This window comes from Ostrea edulis, chromosome 6 (assembly GCF_947568905.1).
Source record: "Ostrea edulis chromosome 6, xbOstEdul1.1, whole genome shotgun sequence".
NCBI classification, from domain to species: domain Eukaryota; kingdom Metazoa; phylum Mollusca; class Bivalvia; order Ostreida; family Ostreidae; genus Ostrea; species Ostrea edulis.
This window is the reverse complement of record NC_079169.1, coordinates 22,837,100-22,860,147: the sequence shown is the minus strand read 5'-3', so window position 1 is coordinate 22,860,147 and position 23,048 is coordinate 22,837,100. Positions and strand designations below refer to the sequence as shown.

General features: G+C 38.1%; 1 protein-coding gene across 2 annotated transcripts in view; it reads right to left on the bottom strand.

Moving 5' to 3' along the window:
• Positions 1–4,106: 4,106 nt before the first annotated feature.
• LOC125683309 (glycine receptor subunit alpha-2-like) overlaps positions 4,107–23,048 on the bottom strand; it is a 94,501-nt gene continuing 75,559 nt past the window's right edge. Inside the window, exons 6-8 of one of the 2 annotated variants that reach the window (XM_048924342.2) lie at positions 5,215–5,346; positions 4,708–5,078; positions 4,107–4,421 (exon numbers count right to left, since the gene is read on the bottom strand). In XM_048924342.2, coding sequence (XP_048780299.1) covers positions 4,407–4,421; positions 4,708–5,078; positions 5,215–5,346 — 518 coding nt within the window. In that variant the 3' untranslated portion in view covers positions 4,107–4,406. The remainder of the gene's footprint in view (positions 4,422–4,707; positions 5,079–5,214; positions 5,347–23,048) is intronic. The other variant, XM_048924341.2, reaches the window with a different exon arrangement.

Genomic DNA, 23,048 nt, shown 5'->3' with positions numbered 1-23,048 from the left:
GTATGGAAGATTTCGGACCTGTCAATTAAAATTTCACATCAATTATACGCTACTTACTTCCTCATATTTTAATAATGTTCTTCGTGTAGACGTTACACGACTTATTTTTCCTCAGCAGCATCAACTGTTGACAAGATCTGCCATTTTAATGAATACACTAAATACCCGAAATGTCTAAAACTTTAAAGAAGGGGAAAATGGGTAATAATAATCTAAATGAAATAGAATAAACAAATACAAAAAATTAAAAAAGCCAAGAAATAATGTTCAATTTCCTTCTCTAAGTGCAATTTCACAAGAATAATGTTTTGATCAGTTTTAAGGTATTTGAGATTTTAAGTCTATCGGGTATTTAGTGCGTTCATTAAAACGGCAGCTCTTGTCAACAGTTGATGCTGCTGAGGAAAAATAAGTCGTGTAACGTCTACACGAAGAACATTACCGGGGGAGTATACTGGAATCGGGTTGTCCGTCCGTCTGTAGACGCAATGGTTTCCGGGCTCTAAAGCATTATCCTTTCCACCTACCGTCACCATATCAGATATATGGACTACCCATGGGATGAAGATGTTCCCTATCGATTTTGGGGTCAAAAGGTCAAGCGCACTGGACATCGAAGTAGCAATATGGTTTCCGGGCTCTAAAGCGTTATCCTTTCCACCTACAGTCACCATATCATACATATGGACTACCCATGGGATGAAGATGTTCCCTATCGATTTTGGGGTCAAAGGTCACGCGCACTGGACATCGAAGTAGCAATATGGTTTGGTTTGGTTTGTCATGCCATTTGTTTTTTACACTCAGAAAAGAGGTAGTTTGTACCTATTACCAACACCCTTTGGGAGATTGGGGTAAGCGGGGGGGGGGGGGGGGGGGGGTATTCTTAGTGAACATTGCTCACAGTACCTCTTGTTTTCACTATTTACGAACTCCCACAACGGTTCTTGTGACGGCATTTTAAAATTTTATTCTCGTCTTGCTCTTGATCCGGTAAACGGAGTAATCCGTAGCCAAAACCAGTGTACAAAGAACTGTAAAATCACCTTGTCGGTTGCCTGTCTCGATTTAAAATCTAATACGCTGAACAAGCTCTTACGTATCGAATCAGTACACATAAGCACCATATGCAGGTGATAAACACTGATAATGGAATATTACTACATAAATATGGGAAGTCGACGATGAAGAAGCTGGGGAATCCCACCTTTAGTCTTTCTGGGGTTTATCCTTACAGGAGATTGATCACTGTTTATTATTCTCACTCTTTTCGGGTGTTGGAAGTCATTTAATATACATGATGGTATATCTTTTAAATTAACCTTTCTCTCGAGAATTTTTCACTCATATGGAGAGAAGTCACCATTACTGGTGAAGGGCTACAAAATTTAGGCCTATGCTCGGCGCTTGTGGCCTTTGAGCATGTGTAAAACTTATACGGTACCAATTTTGATGCACCAGATGCGCATTTCGACAACTAATGTCTCTTCAGTGATGCTCAACCGAAATGTTTGAAATCCGAAATAACTATGAAGTTTTAGAGCTAAATATAGCCAAAAACAGCGTGCCAAAAAAGTGTCTAAATTGTGATGAATAGTGTATGTGAAAAATGCTGCTAAAATCATGTACAATAATAAAGAAATCGCAAGCAGTATATTTTTTATAAACTAATTTTTTCCCTTTTGTTTGATTTGGAGAGATATTTAAATGTTTTGATTTTTATTCAGTCACATCAGTGAGATTCGTTACACTAAAGTGACTCTCTATCACTACATAAAGACGTGTTTCTGAAGCAGATTCCCCAAAGAGATCATTCCGTGCGGATCCGGGTTAGAATAGGTCCTTATTACCCTTGCTTGTCGTAAGAGGCGACTAAATGGGGCAGTCTTTCAGATGAGATTGCGTAACCGAGGCTCCGTGTCACAGAAGGTAAGAGGCGACTAAATGGGACAGTCCTTCGGATGAGATTGCATAACCGATGCTCCGTGTCACAGAAGGTGCCACACGATAAAGATCTCTCCCTTATCAAAGGCCGTAAGTGCCGAGCATAGGCCGAAATCTTGCAGTCCTTCACTGGCAATGGTGACGTCTCCATATTAGTGAAAAATTCTATAGAGGGGCGTTAAACAATACATGTATACAATCAGTCAATTCCAAACAAGAGGTACTGTGAGCAATGCTCACTAAGAATACCCCCTGCTTACCCCAATCTCCCAAAGGGTGTTGTTAATAGGTATAAATTACCTCTTTCCTGAGTGAAAAAATATGGTATGCCTTTGTAGAAGAAAATGGAAGATATAGTCCGAACACAAATCCATGGCATAAACCTATAATTTTGACCTTGAGATCAAAGGTCAAGGTCATAAAGCGTTCATGAATGTACATGACACATTGTCTGATGGTGATACACCCATGTCTTATGGTATGACTATGTCAATACCTTATAATCAATTTTGACCTTGAGGTAAAAGTTCAAGATAATATAGAGGTCATGAAGGTACTCGACACATCTCATGGTGATACACTCATGTGTTAAATATCGTATGTCTATGTCAAAGAACAAAGAAGTCATGGTCCTGACACGAATCCATTGTAAAAACCTTTAATTTTGACCTTGATGTCAAGGTCATATGGAGGTCATGAAGGTACATGACACATTGTCTCATGGTGATACACTCATGTGTCAAATATGGTATACCTATGCCAAAGAAGTTATGGCCAGGACACGAATCCATTGTTAAAAAAAACAAAAAAAAACTTTAATTTTGACCTTGAGGTCTAGGTCATGAAGGTACATGACACATTGTCTCATGCTGATAAACTCATGTGTCAGATATGGTATGCCTATGTCAAAAAACAAAAAAGTTATGGCCCGGACAGAAATCCATTGTAAAAAAAAAAAAAAAAAAAAAAAAAAAAAAAAAAAAAAAATTTAATTTTGACCTTGAGGTCAAGATCATATAGAGGTCATGAAGGTACTCGACACATCGTCTCATGGTGATCCACCTGTGTGCCAAATATGGTATGCCTAAGTCAAAGAACAAAGAAGTTATGGCCTGGACACGAATCTGCACAGACGGACGGACAGATTCCTATATACCCCCCAGAACTGCGTTCGGGGGTATAACAAGTAGTATCTTCTTAATGGTTACGTTATTTGCAATCTGAAGGATTTATATGTAAATATCCTAGGTGCTGTCTTAGCATATGTGCGCATGTAAGACCACATGCTTCTTGAGATAATTTTTACATAACCTTGTTATATTTTCATCATTTCTAAATTTATCTCGTGGAGTGCACGTGATAAAAGTGAGCTTAGGAATTAGTAGGAGTTGAAATTTATAATTTAAAAAAAACAAGGCGAATAAAATTCAGAATATTGTGGTGCTTTTGCACGAAAATGGTGTCGGTCCAGGTGATGGAGTGGTTAGAGCATCGCTCTCAAAATCACACGGCCTCTCGCCTCTGGCCGGCGCGGGTTCGAATCCCGCCCGCGCCGGTAAGTGAGAAAGTTTCCCAGTTTACTTTCGGAAGGTCGGTGGTCTCTTCCCAGGTTTGTATCTGGGTTTTCTCTTCCACCAATATAAACTGGGCGCCACCATATAACTGAAAAATTGTTGAGTGTGGCGGAAAACATCAATCAACAACGCTACAGAATTATAGGTAGCGAGGCTCATGTCGCGACGAGCTCGCTGCAATGAATTCATATGAGTCACGTGATTTGCTCTTCATCGGCTGAAAAAAGATCAGTATCACCCATAATGCTTCTGAAAAATGTCGTCACTGCGGTATACTTCATTGACAATCTCGTAATTAAAATAATTTAGAAAGTACCATAAACGCTTTAAAATTTCAGGCAAGCTTTCTCATAGCTTCAAACGTTTTGTTTTTGCTTGGTTTGAAAGAAGAAGAAAAAACACAATTATAGCTAATATGACGTCACAACATACATGTGCCTGTTTACATCCACCGTGTTATATTTATAGCGTTAAATGAAAAGGCGGATAAAATGTCTATAAGTCGTGTTGCAAGATGTTGATAGGCTTCTCTCGTCTAAATGGCCACACCGTACAACATATTAAAATAAAGTCTGAAGAAGAAACATCCGAATTTCTAAAATTTTATTTCAATATACAATCAAGCAGACATTCCGTATGCCGAGCCCGACGCTCTATACAAAAGCACATTCACTGGACTATTTCAATTGAGCCGTAGGCTCAAGTGAGCTAACTACACTGTCATCATTTTATTGAAAAAATTTAAACCATATATACGATAGTATATATCACACAGAATGTAAGAAATACAACAGGAAATAAAATTCTGGAAACATGATCAACACGAATTGCTTCCTTTTGTCCGCTGTTGAAACGCCTGTTGTTCAAACTTGGTGTCCTAACTTCTGCCTACAAATGACGAGACTGCATTTATAATTGAAGATGCATTTGTTAAGCACTACGTCTCTTTAGCGTGACCACATTCAAAATTTAGCAGATTTATTATTCTTTAATTAGGAATCACCTGAACTTCACATTGACTCTGACCTTTAATTCATTATGTCTCTATCTTGTATAGTTCTAAATTCATCAGGTTAGAGTTGTTGGGATTTATTGACAGATAGAACAACACTTATATGCCTTTCAATATCGGGGTATACAATTTTCCGTTATACATGAAGTAATTAACAACGTGCAATTAATTTCTTACCAATTTGCATTCGTTTGAGGCATTACTTAAGATTACGATTTTCTGCTGCCTTCTCTGCATCACATTTACGAAAGCAAATTCCAGTAGAGCAGCAAAGACAAACACTAGGCACATCGCCATCCATATGTCAATTGCTTTCACGTAGGATACTCTGGGCAGGGAAGATATGGCGGCGCTTTTCTGTGTTGTCATTGTCAGAACGGTCAGGATGCCCAGTGAAATGCGTGCGGGAACAGCGTCTACACTTAGCCAAAACGACAGCCAGGACAATAGCACGATCATAATGGTGGGGATGTACAGCTGGATCATATAGAAGCCTATATTGCGATTTAGATTAAAATTTACCTGGATGCAGGTGAAATCGCCAGCATCTGCAAGTACGATAAGGAATCATCTTTTAGTACATGGGAATGTTGAAATCGGTGTCTCCAATTTTAGATAAATTGTAACGCTTGTAGATTACAAGATTAAAAATCAGTGCTTCGTGTTGACGAAAAAGGAGTTTACCGTCATTTCCATCACAAGAATTGTTTGTTTCAATGTTTACAAGAGTGAATTGGGGTAGCTCCACTGTATTGCTAGTGATCACGGGTCTGTTGGACTTCCATCGAAACTCAATTCTCTTTCGAGTGTAGGCAACTACAGAAACAAAGTTATGGTGATTATGCGTTAGTCATAACATAGAGTGGGGAATCCCCATGGTTCCATCGATTAATGGAGCGGAAAATTAAAATATCCTAAATAACAATATCAAACGTTTGACTATCTATGCCTCCATCGTAGAAGAACGGGTATGCTGCTTTGCACGTCAAGCTTTACGTCACAGATTCATACTTGGTCACAAACCATTACAAAACCATCCCACCTCTGGTGAGTCCAGGGGTCCGTGTTTGTCCAGCTATCTATTTTGTATTGCTTATAGGACTTTAAAAATGTTCGTTATCTTCACCTTTCCTGTACCAGGACAGATTTGTGTATGATGCCTCCTATGCATCAAATAACTGGAGAATGCTTAAGAGGACGCGTTACGCAAGGATTACTTGCACCAAATCAATGACTTTAATAGGCCCTTGCATCACCTGACAATTTAATCACATCATATAAGCAATAGAAAAGAAGGAGAGATAAATCGTGCAGTATATGTACTGTTGCAAATATCACACTGAAAACAAATAAATTTACGTTTCGTTAGGAAATAAAAAATTGTAGGAAACTAAAATATGAAGGGCTTCGGCACAGCGTGCGAATATTACATGTTTCGCACAGCTAACGTGCTTGCTTGGTCTGTCTGAATTATCTCTGTTGGAGACGTTACGTTTAGCCCGACTGGAGTTGCGTTTGAATTTGTACAAATCTTACGTTATCCAAAACATGGGTGTGACCGGCCGACAGGGGGTGCTTACTCCTCCTAGGCACCTGATCCCACCTCTGGTTTGTCCACGGGTCCGTGTTTGCCCTATTCTGAATTGTGTGCTCTTTTAAGGAGCTATGGATTGATCACTTCGTAATCTTTACCTTTACAGTTAAAATGAATTATTAATTAGGTCAGAACCAAAAGACCCCTAACTCATCTGAACTAATTATATATTTAATTATGAATTAATAACATTAACCTGATTGTTCAATATCTTCTTTCAACCGAGATATTTTCAACAAATTGTTCTCTTAATATATCGTTTACATGTACCTTTATAATGTACAAGCTTAAGGAAGGGTGGAGTTCCGAAGTATAAAGCAAAGGTCCCGGTGGCTCAGTGATTAGAGCTTTCACTTTGATGTCGAGAGTGAAAGGTGAAGATAACGAACAGTAATCAATCTCATAACTCCTACAATCAATACAAAATAGATAGTTGGGCAAACACGGACCCCTAGACACACCAGAGGTGGGATCAGGTGCCTAGGAGGAGTAAGCATCCCCTGTCGACCGGTCACACTCGCCGTGAGCCTTATATCCTGTACAGGTAAACAGAGTCATCCGCTGTCAAAATCAGTCTGAGCCTCACTCTTGCCTTGGCCGTCTCAAAACTTAAGACGTAAAATCGGTAGTGACTGCTCCTTCGGCAGTTGTTAGTCTTAAAAACGTGTGAACCATAAAAACAGAAGTGCCGTGACAAGCATTGACACGATGAACAATCCTCTCTGCTACGGATCCCGTGGGGATCCGGGTTAGACTAGAGATTGTTTTATGAAAAACAAATGTCTCCCCACCTTCCCAAATTGGAAGTACTCCAAATGAAACCTCCTCCCCTTAATGTACTGCATGGTATGGAGGACAAAGCATGAGCAGGAACATAAACATTATGAACTCCAATAAACGATGTAGGAGAAGTGTTCACAAACTATTTTACATCCTCCACCCCTCAGATCTACTAAACTTTAAAGATAACAATTGGATCCTCCTGTCCCTTCAATATGCATATCTGCAAATGGCATCAAGTATTGTGCAAAATATCAAGTCTATCGGATAGGCCATATAGGAGGAGAAGCGTTCACAATCTATTGTAACATCCGCCACGCCTCTTGGATCCACTATAACATTAACGAAAAGAAGATCTACTGTGAGCAATGCTCACTAAGAATGTTGTTAATAGGTATACATTACCTCTTTCATGAGTGTCAAAATATGGTATGCCTTTGTAGAAGAAAATGGAAGATATAGTCCTAACACAAATTCATGGCATAAACCTATAATTTTGATCTTGAGATCAAAGGTCATAAAGAGGTCAAGAATGTGTATGAAACATAGTTATACCATAAGAAATGGGTGTATCACCGTGAGACTATGTCAAAACCCTATAATCAATTTTGACCTTGAGGTCAAAGTTCAAGGTCATATAGAGGTAATGAAGGTACTCGACACATCGTCTCATGGTGATACACTCATGTGTCAAATATGATATGCCTATGTCAAAGAAGAAAGAAGTCATGGCCCTGACACGAATCCATTGTAAAAACCTTTAATTTTGATCTTGAGGTCAAGGTCATATGAAGGTACATGACACATCGTCTCATGGTGATACACTCATGTGTCAAATATGGTAGGCCTATGTCAAAGAACAACGAAGTTATGGCCCGGACACGAATCCATTGTAAAAAAAAAACCTTTAATACCTTGAGGTCAAGGTCATATAAAGGTCATGAAGGTACTCGACACATCGTCTCATGGTGATCTACCTGTGTGCCAAATATGGTATGCCTAAGTCAAAGAACAAAGAAGTTATGGCCCGGACACGAATCTGCACAGACAGACAGACAGAGTGATTCCTATATACCCCCCCAGAACTTCGTTCAGGGGGTATAATAATTGGATCCTTCTGTCACGACAATATGCACATCTAAGAATGGCAATGAAGCATTGTACAAAGTTTCAAATCTATCTGATAAACCATATAGGAGGAGAAGTGTTCACAATCTAGTATACATCCTCCACCCCTCTAACCATTAGGAAAATTGGATCCTCCTGTCCTGAATATATGCACATCTACATATGGCAATGAAGCATTATACAAAGTTTCAAGCCTCCAACTAGCCATATAGGAGAAGTGTTCACAATATTTTGTGACAGCCAGACTGACGGACGGAAAGTACAAAAACAAGACATAAATAGGCCCTTAGTACCCCTTGCTTGTCGTAAAAGCCAACTAAATGGGTAGGGGGGGGGTGTCCTTCGGATGAGACCACAAAAACCGAGGTCCCGTGTCACAGCAGGTGTGGCACGATAAAGATCCCCCTGCTCAAAGAGCATAGGCTTAAATTTTGCAGCCCTTCACCGGCAATGGTGGCGTCTACAAATGAGTGAAATATTCTCGAGAGGGACGTTAAACAATATTCAATCAATCAATCTCTGCTACGGCCCATATCGCCATAAATAATCCCAAAATCTTAAACTGCTTTAAAAACTGTAAAACGTTCAGCATCCGATTCGTGGGCAAAAATTCCAGTGCCTCTATCTGTAAGTGTAACTTATTTTACATGCAAATTTTGTTCAGGTGGGATTCATGACAGCATGCAAGGTATTTAGACTTGGTCAAAAATGCTTTAAACTGTAAAAGGCATATGAAAGTATATATATCATTAAGCGTTGATAACCTTTGTCCAATCGAAACAATGATGGGTCTTAAGAACGGGTGTAAATAACTATATCATTATACCGTGCCTACTTGTAGTAATCACACGACAAGAGGAATGCGTCGCTCACAGTTTACATGTTTTGGGGCTGACAGTAAAGAAACTTATACTGAGTAACCGATACCAAAGCTGTCACTGAAGAAAAAGCAGAGGTCGTTTCTAAGATATGCGTACCATGTCTTTCTATAATAGCAAATTCTAAACAGTTTTAGAGAATCTTCATATATGATACGCGTGTAAAATTTCTCGAATGCCCAACTCTCCATTTTGTATTGCTTATAGGAGTTATGAGATTGATCACTGTTCGTTATCTTCGCTTTTCATGAAACGCTTTATTTCCTAACACTGTGTGTATGTAAATAAACCGCATTAAGGTATTTTACATTAAAGACACGAACAGAAATGACAACTAGATTTTTTTGTTCCTGTCGTATTTGCCCGCTTACTCAGTGAGGTGCTGGAGGCGCTTCACATTTTCACTATGACAAGAGGCCCACAGACCTTTATCGGGCACCTGAATATTAGTTGAAAGTTTCATAAGCCCCAAATGAAGAATATTTTTCTGCTTATCTAATTCTAATATTAATACCCGGTATTCAGCAGCCGTATAAAATAAAACGTGTTCATAAAACACAAAATTAATTTCTTCGTAAGTGCCCATGCCAATGAAAGACTTTACATAATAGGTCCCTATATGTCATATTAACACTGCATGACTATTTTGGACCCGCGCTAGAGTAAAAACCCTGTAGTTGTCAAATTCTGTACATCTGTTTCCGTTTTTCCTAAATATGCATTTACTTTTTATTCAGGCTCACGTAAATTAAAGAAGGTTTTCAAATGATAGATGATTATCACTTTAATAATTTGGCCCCACCCTGGAACTAAACTCCTACCCTGGGATCATGAATTTTACAATTTTGGTACCAGACTCCATGCTCCGTCTAAAATACCCACTAAGTATCAATTCAGTGTCAGTAGCATTCAAGATGATATTATTAAAATGCTTTAGATATAAACACTATATACATGTACCAAGTTTGGCCCCGCCCTGGAGTTACAACCTGTACCCCGTGGATTTTGGTAAAAGTCTTCCTGTTCTACATACATGTAGCTATGCATTTTTATTTTTTACAGATGTGGGTTAAATGTTTGTCAATTTTTGCCCCGCCCCTAAGGCACCGGGGGTGCAAAAGGCCTTTAATTTACAATTCACGTCCCCCTTGTCCCAAATATTCTTCAAACCTTTGAAAAGATATCAAGAAGTAAATAAAGTGCACCGCCACGGCACATGATACGCCCGTCACATATTGTTAACAGTATAGATTGTACCCATTAAAACATTTTTTTATATCACCTTAATTAAATGTCACAGTGACCTTAAAGTAGGATGCGACACACCTTCTACCTAAGATGCATTAGTTGACCAATTTTTGTGGCGAAGGCTGCTTTGTTCCTTGAATTCACACACGGATCACAAATTCACAGTTCACACATTTAATAAACATTAAAACACAATACTGCGATACACGTCTACAGATACATTATAAAACAAATATAACACATTCAATGATTATGAAATATGTAAATGAGTAGGTAATTAAATAATATAGATCAATATATATCTAAATCAGACAAATCTAAAATCGCCACATTGGATACAGAATAATAATCTTCAACTATTAATGAACTATGAATAAATGCTAGATCTATTGATATAAACAGACAAGATCCAAACACAAACCTGTTTCTATTCGTAATTTACTATTCAACTTGTATTCTACTTTACTATAAACTCCCTGCTAGATAATCTATTTCACTTCTCTACCTATTCTACTCGTACAAGTCGGTCCAGCTGTCTTCTGCTATATTTACTTCCTATCTTAATAATGTTAAAATGTAAACAATCGGATAAAAACGGACACGGACTAAAACCTAATGACAAGTCATACTAAGACAAAAACGGAATAATCAAAATTCTCTATATAACAAATAAAATGAAACTGATAATAAACCAGAATAACTAGAAATGAAGGAAATAATTTAAAATGTTAATATAATTGCGGATTCGCAACACTCCCACGACCGAAGAATAGTTACGCATCTAACCAGTCCTTGATTTTTTCCTTCGCTTTCTCGGCAGCTCTTCGCTTTGGACGGTTTTCAGAAGTAGTTCCATCTGAATCAGTCACACACGGTTTCCTCTCTTTGGAATGTTCTTGGTTCAAGCTATTAGGTCTTTCGGTACTTTGATTTTCACTTCTTTCCACGCTTTTCTTTGAATCACTCTCTTCCGAACATTCAATAGGGTATAACAAGTTCAATGGTCTGTTTAAAGGTCCTTTTGCTGGGGAGCAACACCTTTCCCGACCGCACTTCTCCATCCCGACTCACAATTAGTTCACAAAGGCGTCCAATTTTCCAGTTCCCTCGAGGAAGATCATCCTTAATCAGTACAACATCTCCAATTCTTGGTTCCATCCTATGTTGAATTCGTCCTTCTTTAAGTTTGTAAGAGGTCCTTTCTCTAAGACTTTGAAGGTAGTCATCTCGCCAAGCTTTCCAAAAAGCATCTAAGTGTTTCCTTCCTTTCTTCCATGTAAGGAGTAGCTTATCAGAACTGCTGATGAAGGGTAAATAGTCTGTGTCTTCTACGCCTACTTTTTCATCATCTGGAATTCCAGTCTTTGGGTTCAATGTCAGAAAATGTGCTGGAGTGAGAACGATGTTCGAGTTGATGTCATCTCCAACATACACCAAAGGTCTGGAATTCACAACAGCTTCCGACTCGGCCAGTATAGTTCGTAGCTGTTCACTGGTTAGGCACAGCTTTCCAATGGTCTTTCGGAGACCCCGCTTAACGACTCCTATTAAGCGTTCATAAAATCCCCCCATCCAAGGTGCAAGTTCAACAATAAATTGCCATCGGATATCTTCATTAGAAATGTAGGTCTGTACGTTTGGATCCCGAACAGTTGACTTCCATACCTTTTCTAGCACATCACTTGCAAGCTTGAATTGAGATCCATTGTCGGATATTATTTGCTTGGGCTTTCCCCATCGTGCAATGAATCTTCTAAGTCCCAAAAGAAATTCCTCTGTTGACATGTCCTGCATAAGTTCCATATGTATGGCTCTAACTGCTAAGCATGTATACAGGCAAACCGAAACTTTCTTGTTCCCATTTTCTGTTTTGACATATATTGGACCAAAGTAATCTACTCCAGTAAAGGTGAATGGAGCCGATTCGTTAACACGTTTCTTCGGGAATGGCGGCATCAGTGGCATTTTGTATGGTCCTCCTTCATGCCTCTTGCACACAGTACATTTCCTCAAGATTCTCTTAACTTCTGAGCGGCCTTGTGGGATCCAGTATGTCTGTCGGATCATGGATAAGGTCTGAGATACTCCAACATGAAAGGATCTTTTGTGAAGACTATCTATCAGTAAGTCAGTCACATGGTTTCTCTTTGGTAGTAGTATTGGTTGCCTCGCTCCCTCCGTCATATGAGCAGCGCCGAGTCGACCAACACATCTAATAAGACCTTCTTCATCTATTATAAGTCAAAGCTGATTCACTAAATTGTGTCTTTTCTTTTCTGCCAGTGCAATTTTCACTTCCTTAAAGTGCTGGCTTTGTACATGTTTTATCCACAAAACTTTGGATTCATTCAACTCTTCAGATGACAATGGTCCTGGATGTATTTCGTTCCCTTCAAGTATCTTGATAAATCTTAGTACCCAGGCGGAAACTCGCACAAGACGTGTAAAGGAAGAAATCTTCTTAACATCCAGGCAGAATGGGTTGTCAGAGCTATCTGTCATTCTGCTAGGACCCTCCCCCACCAGCAATTTAGCTTCAAACAGTACCTTTGGAACTCTGTACTCCGACTCCATAGCTTCTTTACTTTCATGGTTGTCAAGTAATTTCCATGTGGGCCATTCACTTCTGTTCTTTGTTAACCATGAGGGACCATTCCACCAGTTTTTATTCTTTCTAAGGGAGAAAACAGTTGTTCCACGACTTGCGACATCTGCAGGGTTGTCCTTGGTTGATACATACTGAAATTCTATGTCACTGCTATTATGAATTTCTCTTAGTCTGTTTTCTACAAACACTGTCAATGGCTTCTTTGTCTTAATCCAATGTAATACGCATTGTGAATCAGTCCACAGTATCTTTTCTGAAATAGCTAAAGTCAGTTGTCTCTCTACAAACAATATACTACGAACCCCTATGAGAACTGCCAATAACTCCAGTCTTGGAAGCGAGATCTTCTTGTCAGGTGCCAGACGAATCTTGGAAAATACAAGATTGCATGTTCTTGTTTTCCTGTTGAATATCTGCAGGTAAACAGAAGTGGCATACGCTTTTGTAGAGGCATCACAAAAGCAAAGCAATCTACATGTAACTTCTCCTGGCAGTCCAATGTATCTTGGCATGTGGCACTGTGGAATATCTTGTAGGTCTGTAGATATAAGTTGCCATTGCTGAACATCTTCTTCTGTAAGCTGTTCATCCCAATCTAAATTCTTCCTCCACAACATCTGGAGAAATAACTTTGTCTTTAAAGTCACTGGAGTGAAAAATCCAAGTGGGTCATATATAGATGCCACTCGCTGCAGTACTTCTCTTTTTGTAACTGGCATGACTTCTGTTTCACATTTCAAACATGGTACTGCAAGTGTATCATCAGTGAGGATCCATGTCAATCCTAAGATCTTCATCTTCTCTCTCACAGACTGATCTGATTTTGGAATGGAGTTGTAAAATTCCTTGTTGTTTGAAGCCCAATCTCTGAGGTTCATTGACATAGCACTAAATATCTCTTTACTATCCTTGTATAGAACTTCTGCATCTGTAACAGTATCTACTCCAGTGATTACATTGTCGACGTAGATATTGTTTCTAATATTTTCAGCTGTTTCACTGTTGTACATAGAGAGGTGATGGTCAATAGTTGCTGCCAGAAGAAATGGACTGGATATTACACCAAACGGCACTCTGCAAAATCGGTATACTTGAGTGTTGTTTTCTATGCTCCGGGTGTTCACATCCTTCAACCAAAAGAATCTGGTGGCATCTCGGTCTTTGACTTGCAATCCAACTTGCAGGAAAGCTTTCTCTATGTCAGCTACAATTCCTATCCTATTCATTCTGAAGCGCAACAGTAGTCCACATAAATCCTGTAGCATAACAGGTCCTCTGTGTAGACATTCATTGAGACTGAGGTTACTCTGTTTCGACTTTGCTGAAGCATCATATACGATCCTAACTTTTGTGGTTGGCTTCGTTGGGTCGATAACTGCATGATGTGGGATATAATGCTTTATTCCTGTTTCTTCACTACTGTGAGGAATTTTCTCTATAATTCCCTTTGTACACTGATCCTGGATAATTTCATCATATTTTTGTAAGACGTCTGGCTTGCTTTGCATCTTGTGTACAAGTGACTTGAACCTTCCATACGCAAGTTCTCTGTTTTCAGGAAGTTCTGGACATGAACTCTTCCATGGCCAAGTGACATGATACCTATTGTTTCCCATCTCTAAGGTGCTATTAAAATTTCTCAGTGCTACCTCATCATCTGATGTATAGGGGGAGTCTTTAATTCCTATAGTCTCTAAATTCCAAAAGTCTTCAAGTAGAGGTTTCACTGGCAAACATCTCTCTGAAGAACGCAGACAGCACTCTGTAATTGACAGTAATCCATTTGCTATCATCATCTGATGTTCTTTTCTCTCTTCATTACTGCTGTGAGTCCTTCCTGTTATGATCCACCCAAGTTTGGATCCTAATAAATACAGTCCTTCCTGTACCCCTATTTTCTCAGATGAGATGATATCAAGGTAATAGTCATTTCCAATGAGTATGTCTACTCTAGAATCTTCAAAGGCTGTTGGAATAGTATCAGACATCTGGAGATGTCTACACAAGCTAAACAACTTTTCCCTGGCAATTTGTGGTATGGGTCTTCTCAGTATAGTTCCTGTGATTTTTGGCACAACATTGGCATTGATTGTCATAAATTCTTCTTCTTTAAGTTTCATCTTCAAGATGACTTGTGGAGTTTTCACTCGCTTTGGTTTGTTAGCACCGAATGTAATCAATGAAATTTCTTCAGTTTGACCCATTCTAAGGTTTAATCTCTTTGCTAGATCCTCTGTAATGTATGTTCTCTGGGATCCAGAATCCATTAAAATCCGGACAGCTTCCTTCTTGTTTGTCACAGGATTAGACACTTCTGTGTGGGCAGTCTGCATCAACACAATATCCCCTGATGTAAACATACTGCTTTCCTGTAATGATTCTGCTGTGGAATGTTTCTCTTTGTGTGACTCGTCTGCTAAACAAGATGTTTCTTTCTGTGTTGATTTTTCCAGCCTTGTGGATTCATCTCTCTGATGTGGAAATTTCTTTGGACACAGGCTTCTATGGTGATTCCTACTCTCTCTGCAATGAAAACATGGTTTCACAACTCTACAGTCTTTAATTCTGTGTCCAGGTCTTAAGCATATATAGCATTTCCCTTTAATTCTTTGTTTTCTGTCTTCTATGGTTCTGTACTTTCTGCACTCATCAGTCCAATGATATCCATTACAAAAACTGCACACTGGAGACTTTGCACTTGATGCATTTCTTCTTTCCTTTGACTCTTTAGTGGATATCATTAAAGCCTCTGCTGTTGCATGGTTTCCACATGATTATGAGCATCTGAAGCTTGAAATTCTGTAGATTCCTTTGCTGTGACATAAGCTTTAAACAAGTCTCTTAGTTTCTTAACAGTCCATTTGTCTCTACTTCCTTTCTGTATTTCAAGCTGCAGCAGTGTTTCCTTAGGTAACTTCGAAGTTATCATTGACACAAACACATCCTGGTTTACATCTTGACGCAATGCTTCTAAGCTTCTCATGTGTTTCTCAAGGTCATCATATAGTCTCCTCAAACTCAATGTATCATTTGTCACAGGCTGTATGTTGATCAGTTCCATATAATGTTTATTGATCACTGACTGTGCATCCCCAAATCTCTCCTGTATGATATCAATGGCTACATCATAGTTTTCATGCGAGAGCGAAATTCCTGAAATAGCTGCCTTGGCTTCTCCTGTGAGTTTGCTCTGAAGATAGTTGAATTTCTCAATCCTAGAGAGCTTACTATTCCTGTTGATTGTAGCATCAAAGGCATCCCAGAATTCTTTAAATTTGATCTTGTCTCCATTATAGGAGGGTAGTTCCAGTTTTGGAAGCCTTACAGCTAAAGGGCCTTGTGGTGCTGTATGAAATTGGGACTGATGAAGTTGTAGTTCTTGAAATTGTAGTATCTGTTCTTGCATTTTTTCTTGTAAAAATACAATATGATCAAGTCTTGAATCAGTAGTTTGCCGTGTAGCTTTCACAGTAGTTATTCTCTCCTGTAAACTCCTCTCCAGCATCATAAGTTGATCTATGCGTTCAGCTGCTTCAGCTAATAATGCAAATAACCTTTCATTATCACCTGTAAATTTATCTACTTCACCTTGGTCAACTTCTTTGCTTTCTACAGACAGGGACCACTTCTCTATATTTTCTTCCAATTTACCACTGAAGTCCTTAAGTCGCCTTATCGATGATTCCACCTGACGAAGTAGTTCGGACAGATCTTCTTCCATGGCATCCTCGGAAACGAGAGCTCCACTTTTGCTTATCTCCTTTTCAATTAAATTTTGGTACCTGGTACAATTTCCTTTTAAGTATGGGAGAGACATTTTCTCGATTTAGTTTCCGTGTGTAGAATCTATGTAAGTTCTTAGACAAAGGATTCCCGGGTTCCGGCACCAAACAATGTGGCGAAGGCTGCTTTGTTCCTTGAATTCACACACGGATCACAAATTCACAGTTCACACATTTAATAAACATTAAAACACAATACTGCGATACACGTCTACAGATACATTATAAAACAAATATAACACATTCAATGATTATGAAATATGTAAATGAGTAGGTAATTAAATAATATAGATCAATATATATCTAAATCAGACAAATCTAAAATCGCCACATTGGATACAGAATAATAATCTTCAACTATTAATGAACTATGAATAAATGCTAGATCTATTGATATAAACAGACAAGATCCAAACACAAACCTGTTTCTATTCGTAATTTACTATTCAACTTGTATTCTACTTTACTATAAACTCCCTGCTAGATAATCTATTTCACTTCTCTACCTATTCTACTCGTACAAGTCGGTCCAGCTGTCTTCTGCTATATTTACTTCCTATCTTAATAATGTTAAAATGTAAACAATCGGATAAAAACGGACACGGACTAAAACCTAATGACAAGTCATACTAAGACAAAAACGGAATAATCAAAATTCTCTATATAACAAATAAAATGAAACTGATAATAAACCAGAATAACTAGAAATGAAGGAAATAATTTAAAATGTTAATATAATTGCGGATTCGCAACAATTTTGGTGATTCTAGGTCTAATAGTTTTCAAGTTATTAGCCGGACAAGTTTTTGCCATATATGGCCATATCTTCTTAATGAAATGTCACAGTGACCTGGTTTTAATGTGCGACACACCTTCTACCCAAGATGTTTCTACAGACAAAGTTTGATGATTCTAGGCCTTGTAGTATTTAAGTTACGGGTCGGACACGAAAAAGCTAACAGACGGACGGACAGACGGATATCTTCTTAATGAAAAGTCACAGTGACCTGGTTTTAATGTGCGACACACCTTCTACCCAAGATGTATCTACAGACAAAGTTTGATGATTCTAGGCCTTGTAGTATTTAAGTTACGGGTCGGACACGAAAAAGCTAACAGACGGACGGACATGAACGTCATACCGTAATACGTCCCGTCTTAAGACGGGCGTATAAAAACCTTCAATTGTTAACGGACGTCGACCAATTGCAATGCATGTAAGACACCTGAGTTAACTCGAATGACCTAAAATCCGTAGTATTGAAGGCCTCTATCCGAGTTTTTTTCTAGACTTGACGGAAAAGGCCGAGCGATGTTCTGATTTACATGTACCTTCGTCGAGATGAGTTTTGAAAGTTGCTATTTGCTGGCTGTGTTTTATGCAATTACATGTACGTACAACTCGCACATTGCAGAAAATAAATGGGTTAAATGGTTAAAGGACGTTCTTTAAAGCTGTATGGTCCGAGTTACAATATTTTTCCCCATCTCGTAAAAACGCTATTAAATCATCGCACGTATGTAGTTATTAGACTGTACGACATATCATAAATTATTTCACCTGTTTTAACCCAAATAATTTAATTTTAAATCGATGTTTACAAATAACCGCGTCACTGCCATTTCAAGTGACAGTCACGTGACCAGTTCAAACTTTCAAATCATCGGTGGTCTTATCTGTGTAAAGCTGTGTATTTTGTTATAACAGTACCGTACCATAACTTTAATAGAAATAAAAATATCAAATACCTCTTAGTAATTCGTTGTTTTACGCTCTTTCAGCCTTAAAACTAGGCAGTTGCGTATGAGTTAATACATCATGTTGGGATTCCCCTGACACGCGTGGGTCTATTTATAGACGTCTATTATGGGATGATTTATATATGTAGCCACTATATTTACTTTCTAAATAATATTCGCACTGTTTTCTCTTACATGCAGATGTTTTCAAGCATGTAATTAAGGGAAAGTTAATAAATTTATAAAGTAATTAATCTGCTTTAAAGTAATTATGTACAAAAATAATATATGAACATCGGGTCATACAGCTTTAATAATAAAACAATAAATATGTGTTGTAATTTGGAACACTGATATCATCTCTGTGTTAATATATTAAATCGTCAATTAATGCAATGTTTGTTTTACTGCAAATATAAAGGATAACTAAAGAGAAAATGTTAGGTACTCTAGGGACAATGTCGTTGTCCAATTCCATTTTATTTGCATCGCTTCCAGACATTTGCCATTTTGTAATAGATATGACTAATGGACAGTCGTCGATGGTGTATATGACAAGTTGATACATGTAGGTTAGAGCGAAGCACTAGCTCGTACTGTGAGCTCTAATAACTCAAGCGCACGAAAATATCCAAGCCAATGCTGCACATTCGTCTAGACTTTTCTGATCAAAGTCCCAGACCTCATTCAAAAATGGCGCACATCACACGAACTCGCACATCACACGAATTCACATCTTGCTCTAGAATTACGAACTTACGGAAATTGTCTTAATAACATCACAATCTTGTAATCCCTCAACTCAAATGTGCAATGGAACATAAGGCATATGGAGAAATAATTTGCATACGACCGCCATTTTTAATTCTGGTAGATTTTTCCTATAAAGGAATATACATCTAAAGTAAACTTCTTTTATAACGTCTCATGGGACTGTAATGAATTCTAGTTACATTGTAAAAGGAGACCGGGAGTACTCAGTACATCGGTACTACTAGTAAACACTTTTCACCACAAGTATTTTGGGGTTTTTTAAAGTAAAATTACAAGATTGATTGATCGTGGATTTCTGCCGTTTTGGCAATATTTCAGCCATTTACGGCGATAAACTAATTTTTATATAATTGGTTGTGAGTGTTTGAGTTGCCTTGGGGGCGGGGCAAAACTGCCCCAAAATGACCAATTTTCAAAAATCTTCTTAAGAACCACACACATGTAAGAAAAACTAAATGCTTAGTGATATAGAGCAGGAAGGCCTCTACCAAAATTGTAAATTCCATGATCCCTGGGGTAGGGGTTCTGACCCCAGAGCGGGGCCAAACTTGTTATATAGTGTTTATGTGTAAAACACTTAAATAACATTTTCTTTAGTGCTATTGATACTAAATTGAAAGTAAATAGATATTTAAAAAGAAGAGGTAGTCCTTTACCAAAATTGTAAATTTGATGATCCCAGGGGTAGGGGTTTTGGTATCAGGGTGGGGCCAAAATGGTCAGTTATTAAATGTGTGAACAATATACATTTTTAACTTCTTGATAACTCTCATTCAAATTCTTTTCAAATTTGGCATGAAACATATTTGGAACAAAGGGAACATAAATTGTAAATTTCAGGATTCCTGGGGCCTTGTGTGCGGGGCAAAAACTGCCCCCAAAATGACCAGTTTTCAAAAATCTTCTCAAGAACCACACATATATAAGAAAAACTAAATGCATAGTGATGTAGAGCAGGAAGGCCTCTACCAAAATTGTAAATTTCATGATCCCCGGGGTATGGGTTCTGACCCCAGGGCGGGGCCAAACTTGTTATATAGTGTTTATGTGTAAAACACTTAAATAACGTCTTCTTTAATGCTATTGGAAGTAAATGGATAGAGCAGGTAGTCTTTTACCAAATTGTAAATTTGATGATCCCCAGAGTAAGGGTTCTGACCCCATGGTGGGGCCAAACTTAGTATATAGTATTTATGTATAAGTTTGCTGATACTGTATAAAATCTAAATGCATACTTAGGAATAGCAGAAAAGGATGTACAAAAAATGATGAATTTCAATCAAAACCCAGGGTTATGAATTTAGGATAAGTCCAAATTAGTCATATGTTTTGATGTTTTAATGTTAATACACACCTATTATTTAAAGCCTTTCATCAGTGTATGCACTTTTGAAGCCAGTGAAGTTTTAAGAACACATCTTGTTTTATATTATTGCTGAACATTAGATTAGAATTTAGCTTAGATATTCAGAACAGGAATTTTTTTTCTAGATTTCATAGCCCATGGAAATAGTGATACTTTTTCACTAGTATTCAGGTGACCGATAAGGCCTGTGGGCCTCTTGGTTTTTGTTGTTGTTTTTTTTGTTGTTGTTTTTTTTTTTACCGAAGCCTGATCCCACTCCTGGTGTGTCCTGGGGTTACTTTGTATTTCCTTACTCTCAATTTTGTATTCTTATAGATCACAGTTATCTACATTTTCATGGCACATATATCGAGGATAGGTAAGATAAAACTGTATGACGTCACGGACTATGTTGTCAAGGTCTATGTTTTGAGGTTATAATACAACTTAGCAATGGATGATGTGTTTGTTTTGTGCAACAGTAAAGTTCCGCATCAGAAAATCCTTACAACAACAAAGTATGGGGGTCTAACATGTAGCAGTTTATTTTTACACCGAGTATACCCCAACATGTGGGGTGTAGGATATGTTGTGACCGGGGTGTAGGCTACCGACGCGGAAATATAGATAGCCGAGGTTTGTTTTTGCATGATATTTCAATTCATGGATAATAAATTGTGCCAACACCCCGGTCACAACATAGCCTACACCCCGCATGTTGGGGGTATACTCGGTGTTTTATAGCCAAAAAAAAGTTTAGGGTCGGGGTAAGAACTAGGGACGGTCTGGTAATCGGAATTACATATATTTTTCATTTGGCCTTAGCAAGGGGTCCAGCCTAATTCCCTTTGCAACAAATAAAATCAATTTTGTAACAAAATGACAAGACATTGTCGAATTTTCAAGATACAGCTGGTATACGAAGTATTTTCATTTGCAAATTGCGGTTTAAGGCTGTTTTATCTTGTGCAAAATGATTTGTCGTAAACAATGCAGAATTCTTCCCTGTGATTACGTGTCATTTTGTTTACCTTTTTCAGAAAGTGGGCAGGTAAAGGACACAATTGTTTAACATTCATGACAAGCAAACCAAAACAAGAGGCCCATATCGCTCACCTGAGTCACCTTGTCTGATATTTAAAGATTTTTCCTATATATTCGCATGTAACACTTTTCCCTATCGTGGCCCCAACCTACTCCCGGAGGTCATGATTTCTACAAACATGAATCTGCACTATGTCAGGAACCTTTTGTGCAAATGTAAACTTCTTTGGCCCAATGGTTCTTCAGGAGAAAAATTTTAAAAATGTAAACTTTTCTGGCCCAGTGATTTTTCATCAGAAGATTCTCAATGATTTTCCCTATATATTTCCATGTGAAATTTTGATTCCCTACTATGGCCCCATCTATGTATGATGATTACGAATACTTACTTCATATTAATATTTGCATGAAAGATAATCTAAGTAACAGTATCAATTCTTCAGCAGTATCTCTAATGTTGCAAAACCGCCGCGGTGGTCTAGAGGTCGAACGTTCGCCCCGCATGTGGGAGGTCTGGGTTCGAATCCCGGCCGCGACAGACCTAAGTTGTTAAAACAGGTAGTGGCAGTTCCGTCGTCAAACGCTTTGCATCAGGTGTGAATGTCACAGGTCCTCGGAGATGACCCGTGTCACAGTACGTGTGGTATGCTAGGGAACCATCACTGCTCAGTGGCTGTAAGCGCCGAACATAGGCCTAAATTTGAAGCCTCCTCCGGTTTTGGTGATATCCATATGAGTGAAAAATTCTTGAGAGGAACGTTAAACAAGAAACAATCAATCAATCTAATGTTGCAAAAAAAAAAACACCCTATGATTGAATTGAAAAGTATTTGAATTTCCATTATATTGAAATGTATTTTATGCCCACAAGCAGTTTTGCGTACATAGTTTTAAAGGTTTGCAACTAAACGTGAAGGACATTTGTGGGCATTTATATCACTAAATAGTAACTTTAAGAGATTGAGATTAAAAATAAGGAAATAAAGGCAAAACACGGTTACATACAATGTACGAACAAGGGGTTAAAGTCACAGTGAAGGCAACAGAAATAATACCACCCTGTGTCCCACCATCACGCACTTTACCGTAGTTTCCATTCGCATTTGTTTTTACGGCGTTGTGTCGTTGATGCAGCGAAAATTATTGAATAAATATAATTTAATCTAGCGCAGTTTTGGTGTTAATTATTTTAGTTGATTATTCCAGTTTATAATTTATTTCACTATTAAGATAACTGATTGTAAGGAAGGTGATAATTGTATTAATAATGTTTCACGAATTGCTGTGAGGTTTGGAGTCAACGTCATTGGCCGGAAGCTTTGTTTTGAATCCATGGAAGACAAATTAAAAGGCTGTTGATCAACATATCTAAATTCTATACTCATATTCATTTTTGATTGATTTATCAGTTCAATATTTATCAACTGATCAAGATGCAAGAGCATGATCTGCTCATAATTAATTTTTAATCAAGGGAAGCTATTGACAAATAAGTTGCTATTATGTACACGCATTTCAAAAGTCTCGTTTAAAATCAGCATTTTGCAAACTGCATGGTCGTTATATATAATGATATAATATGCTCGTAGAATACTGT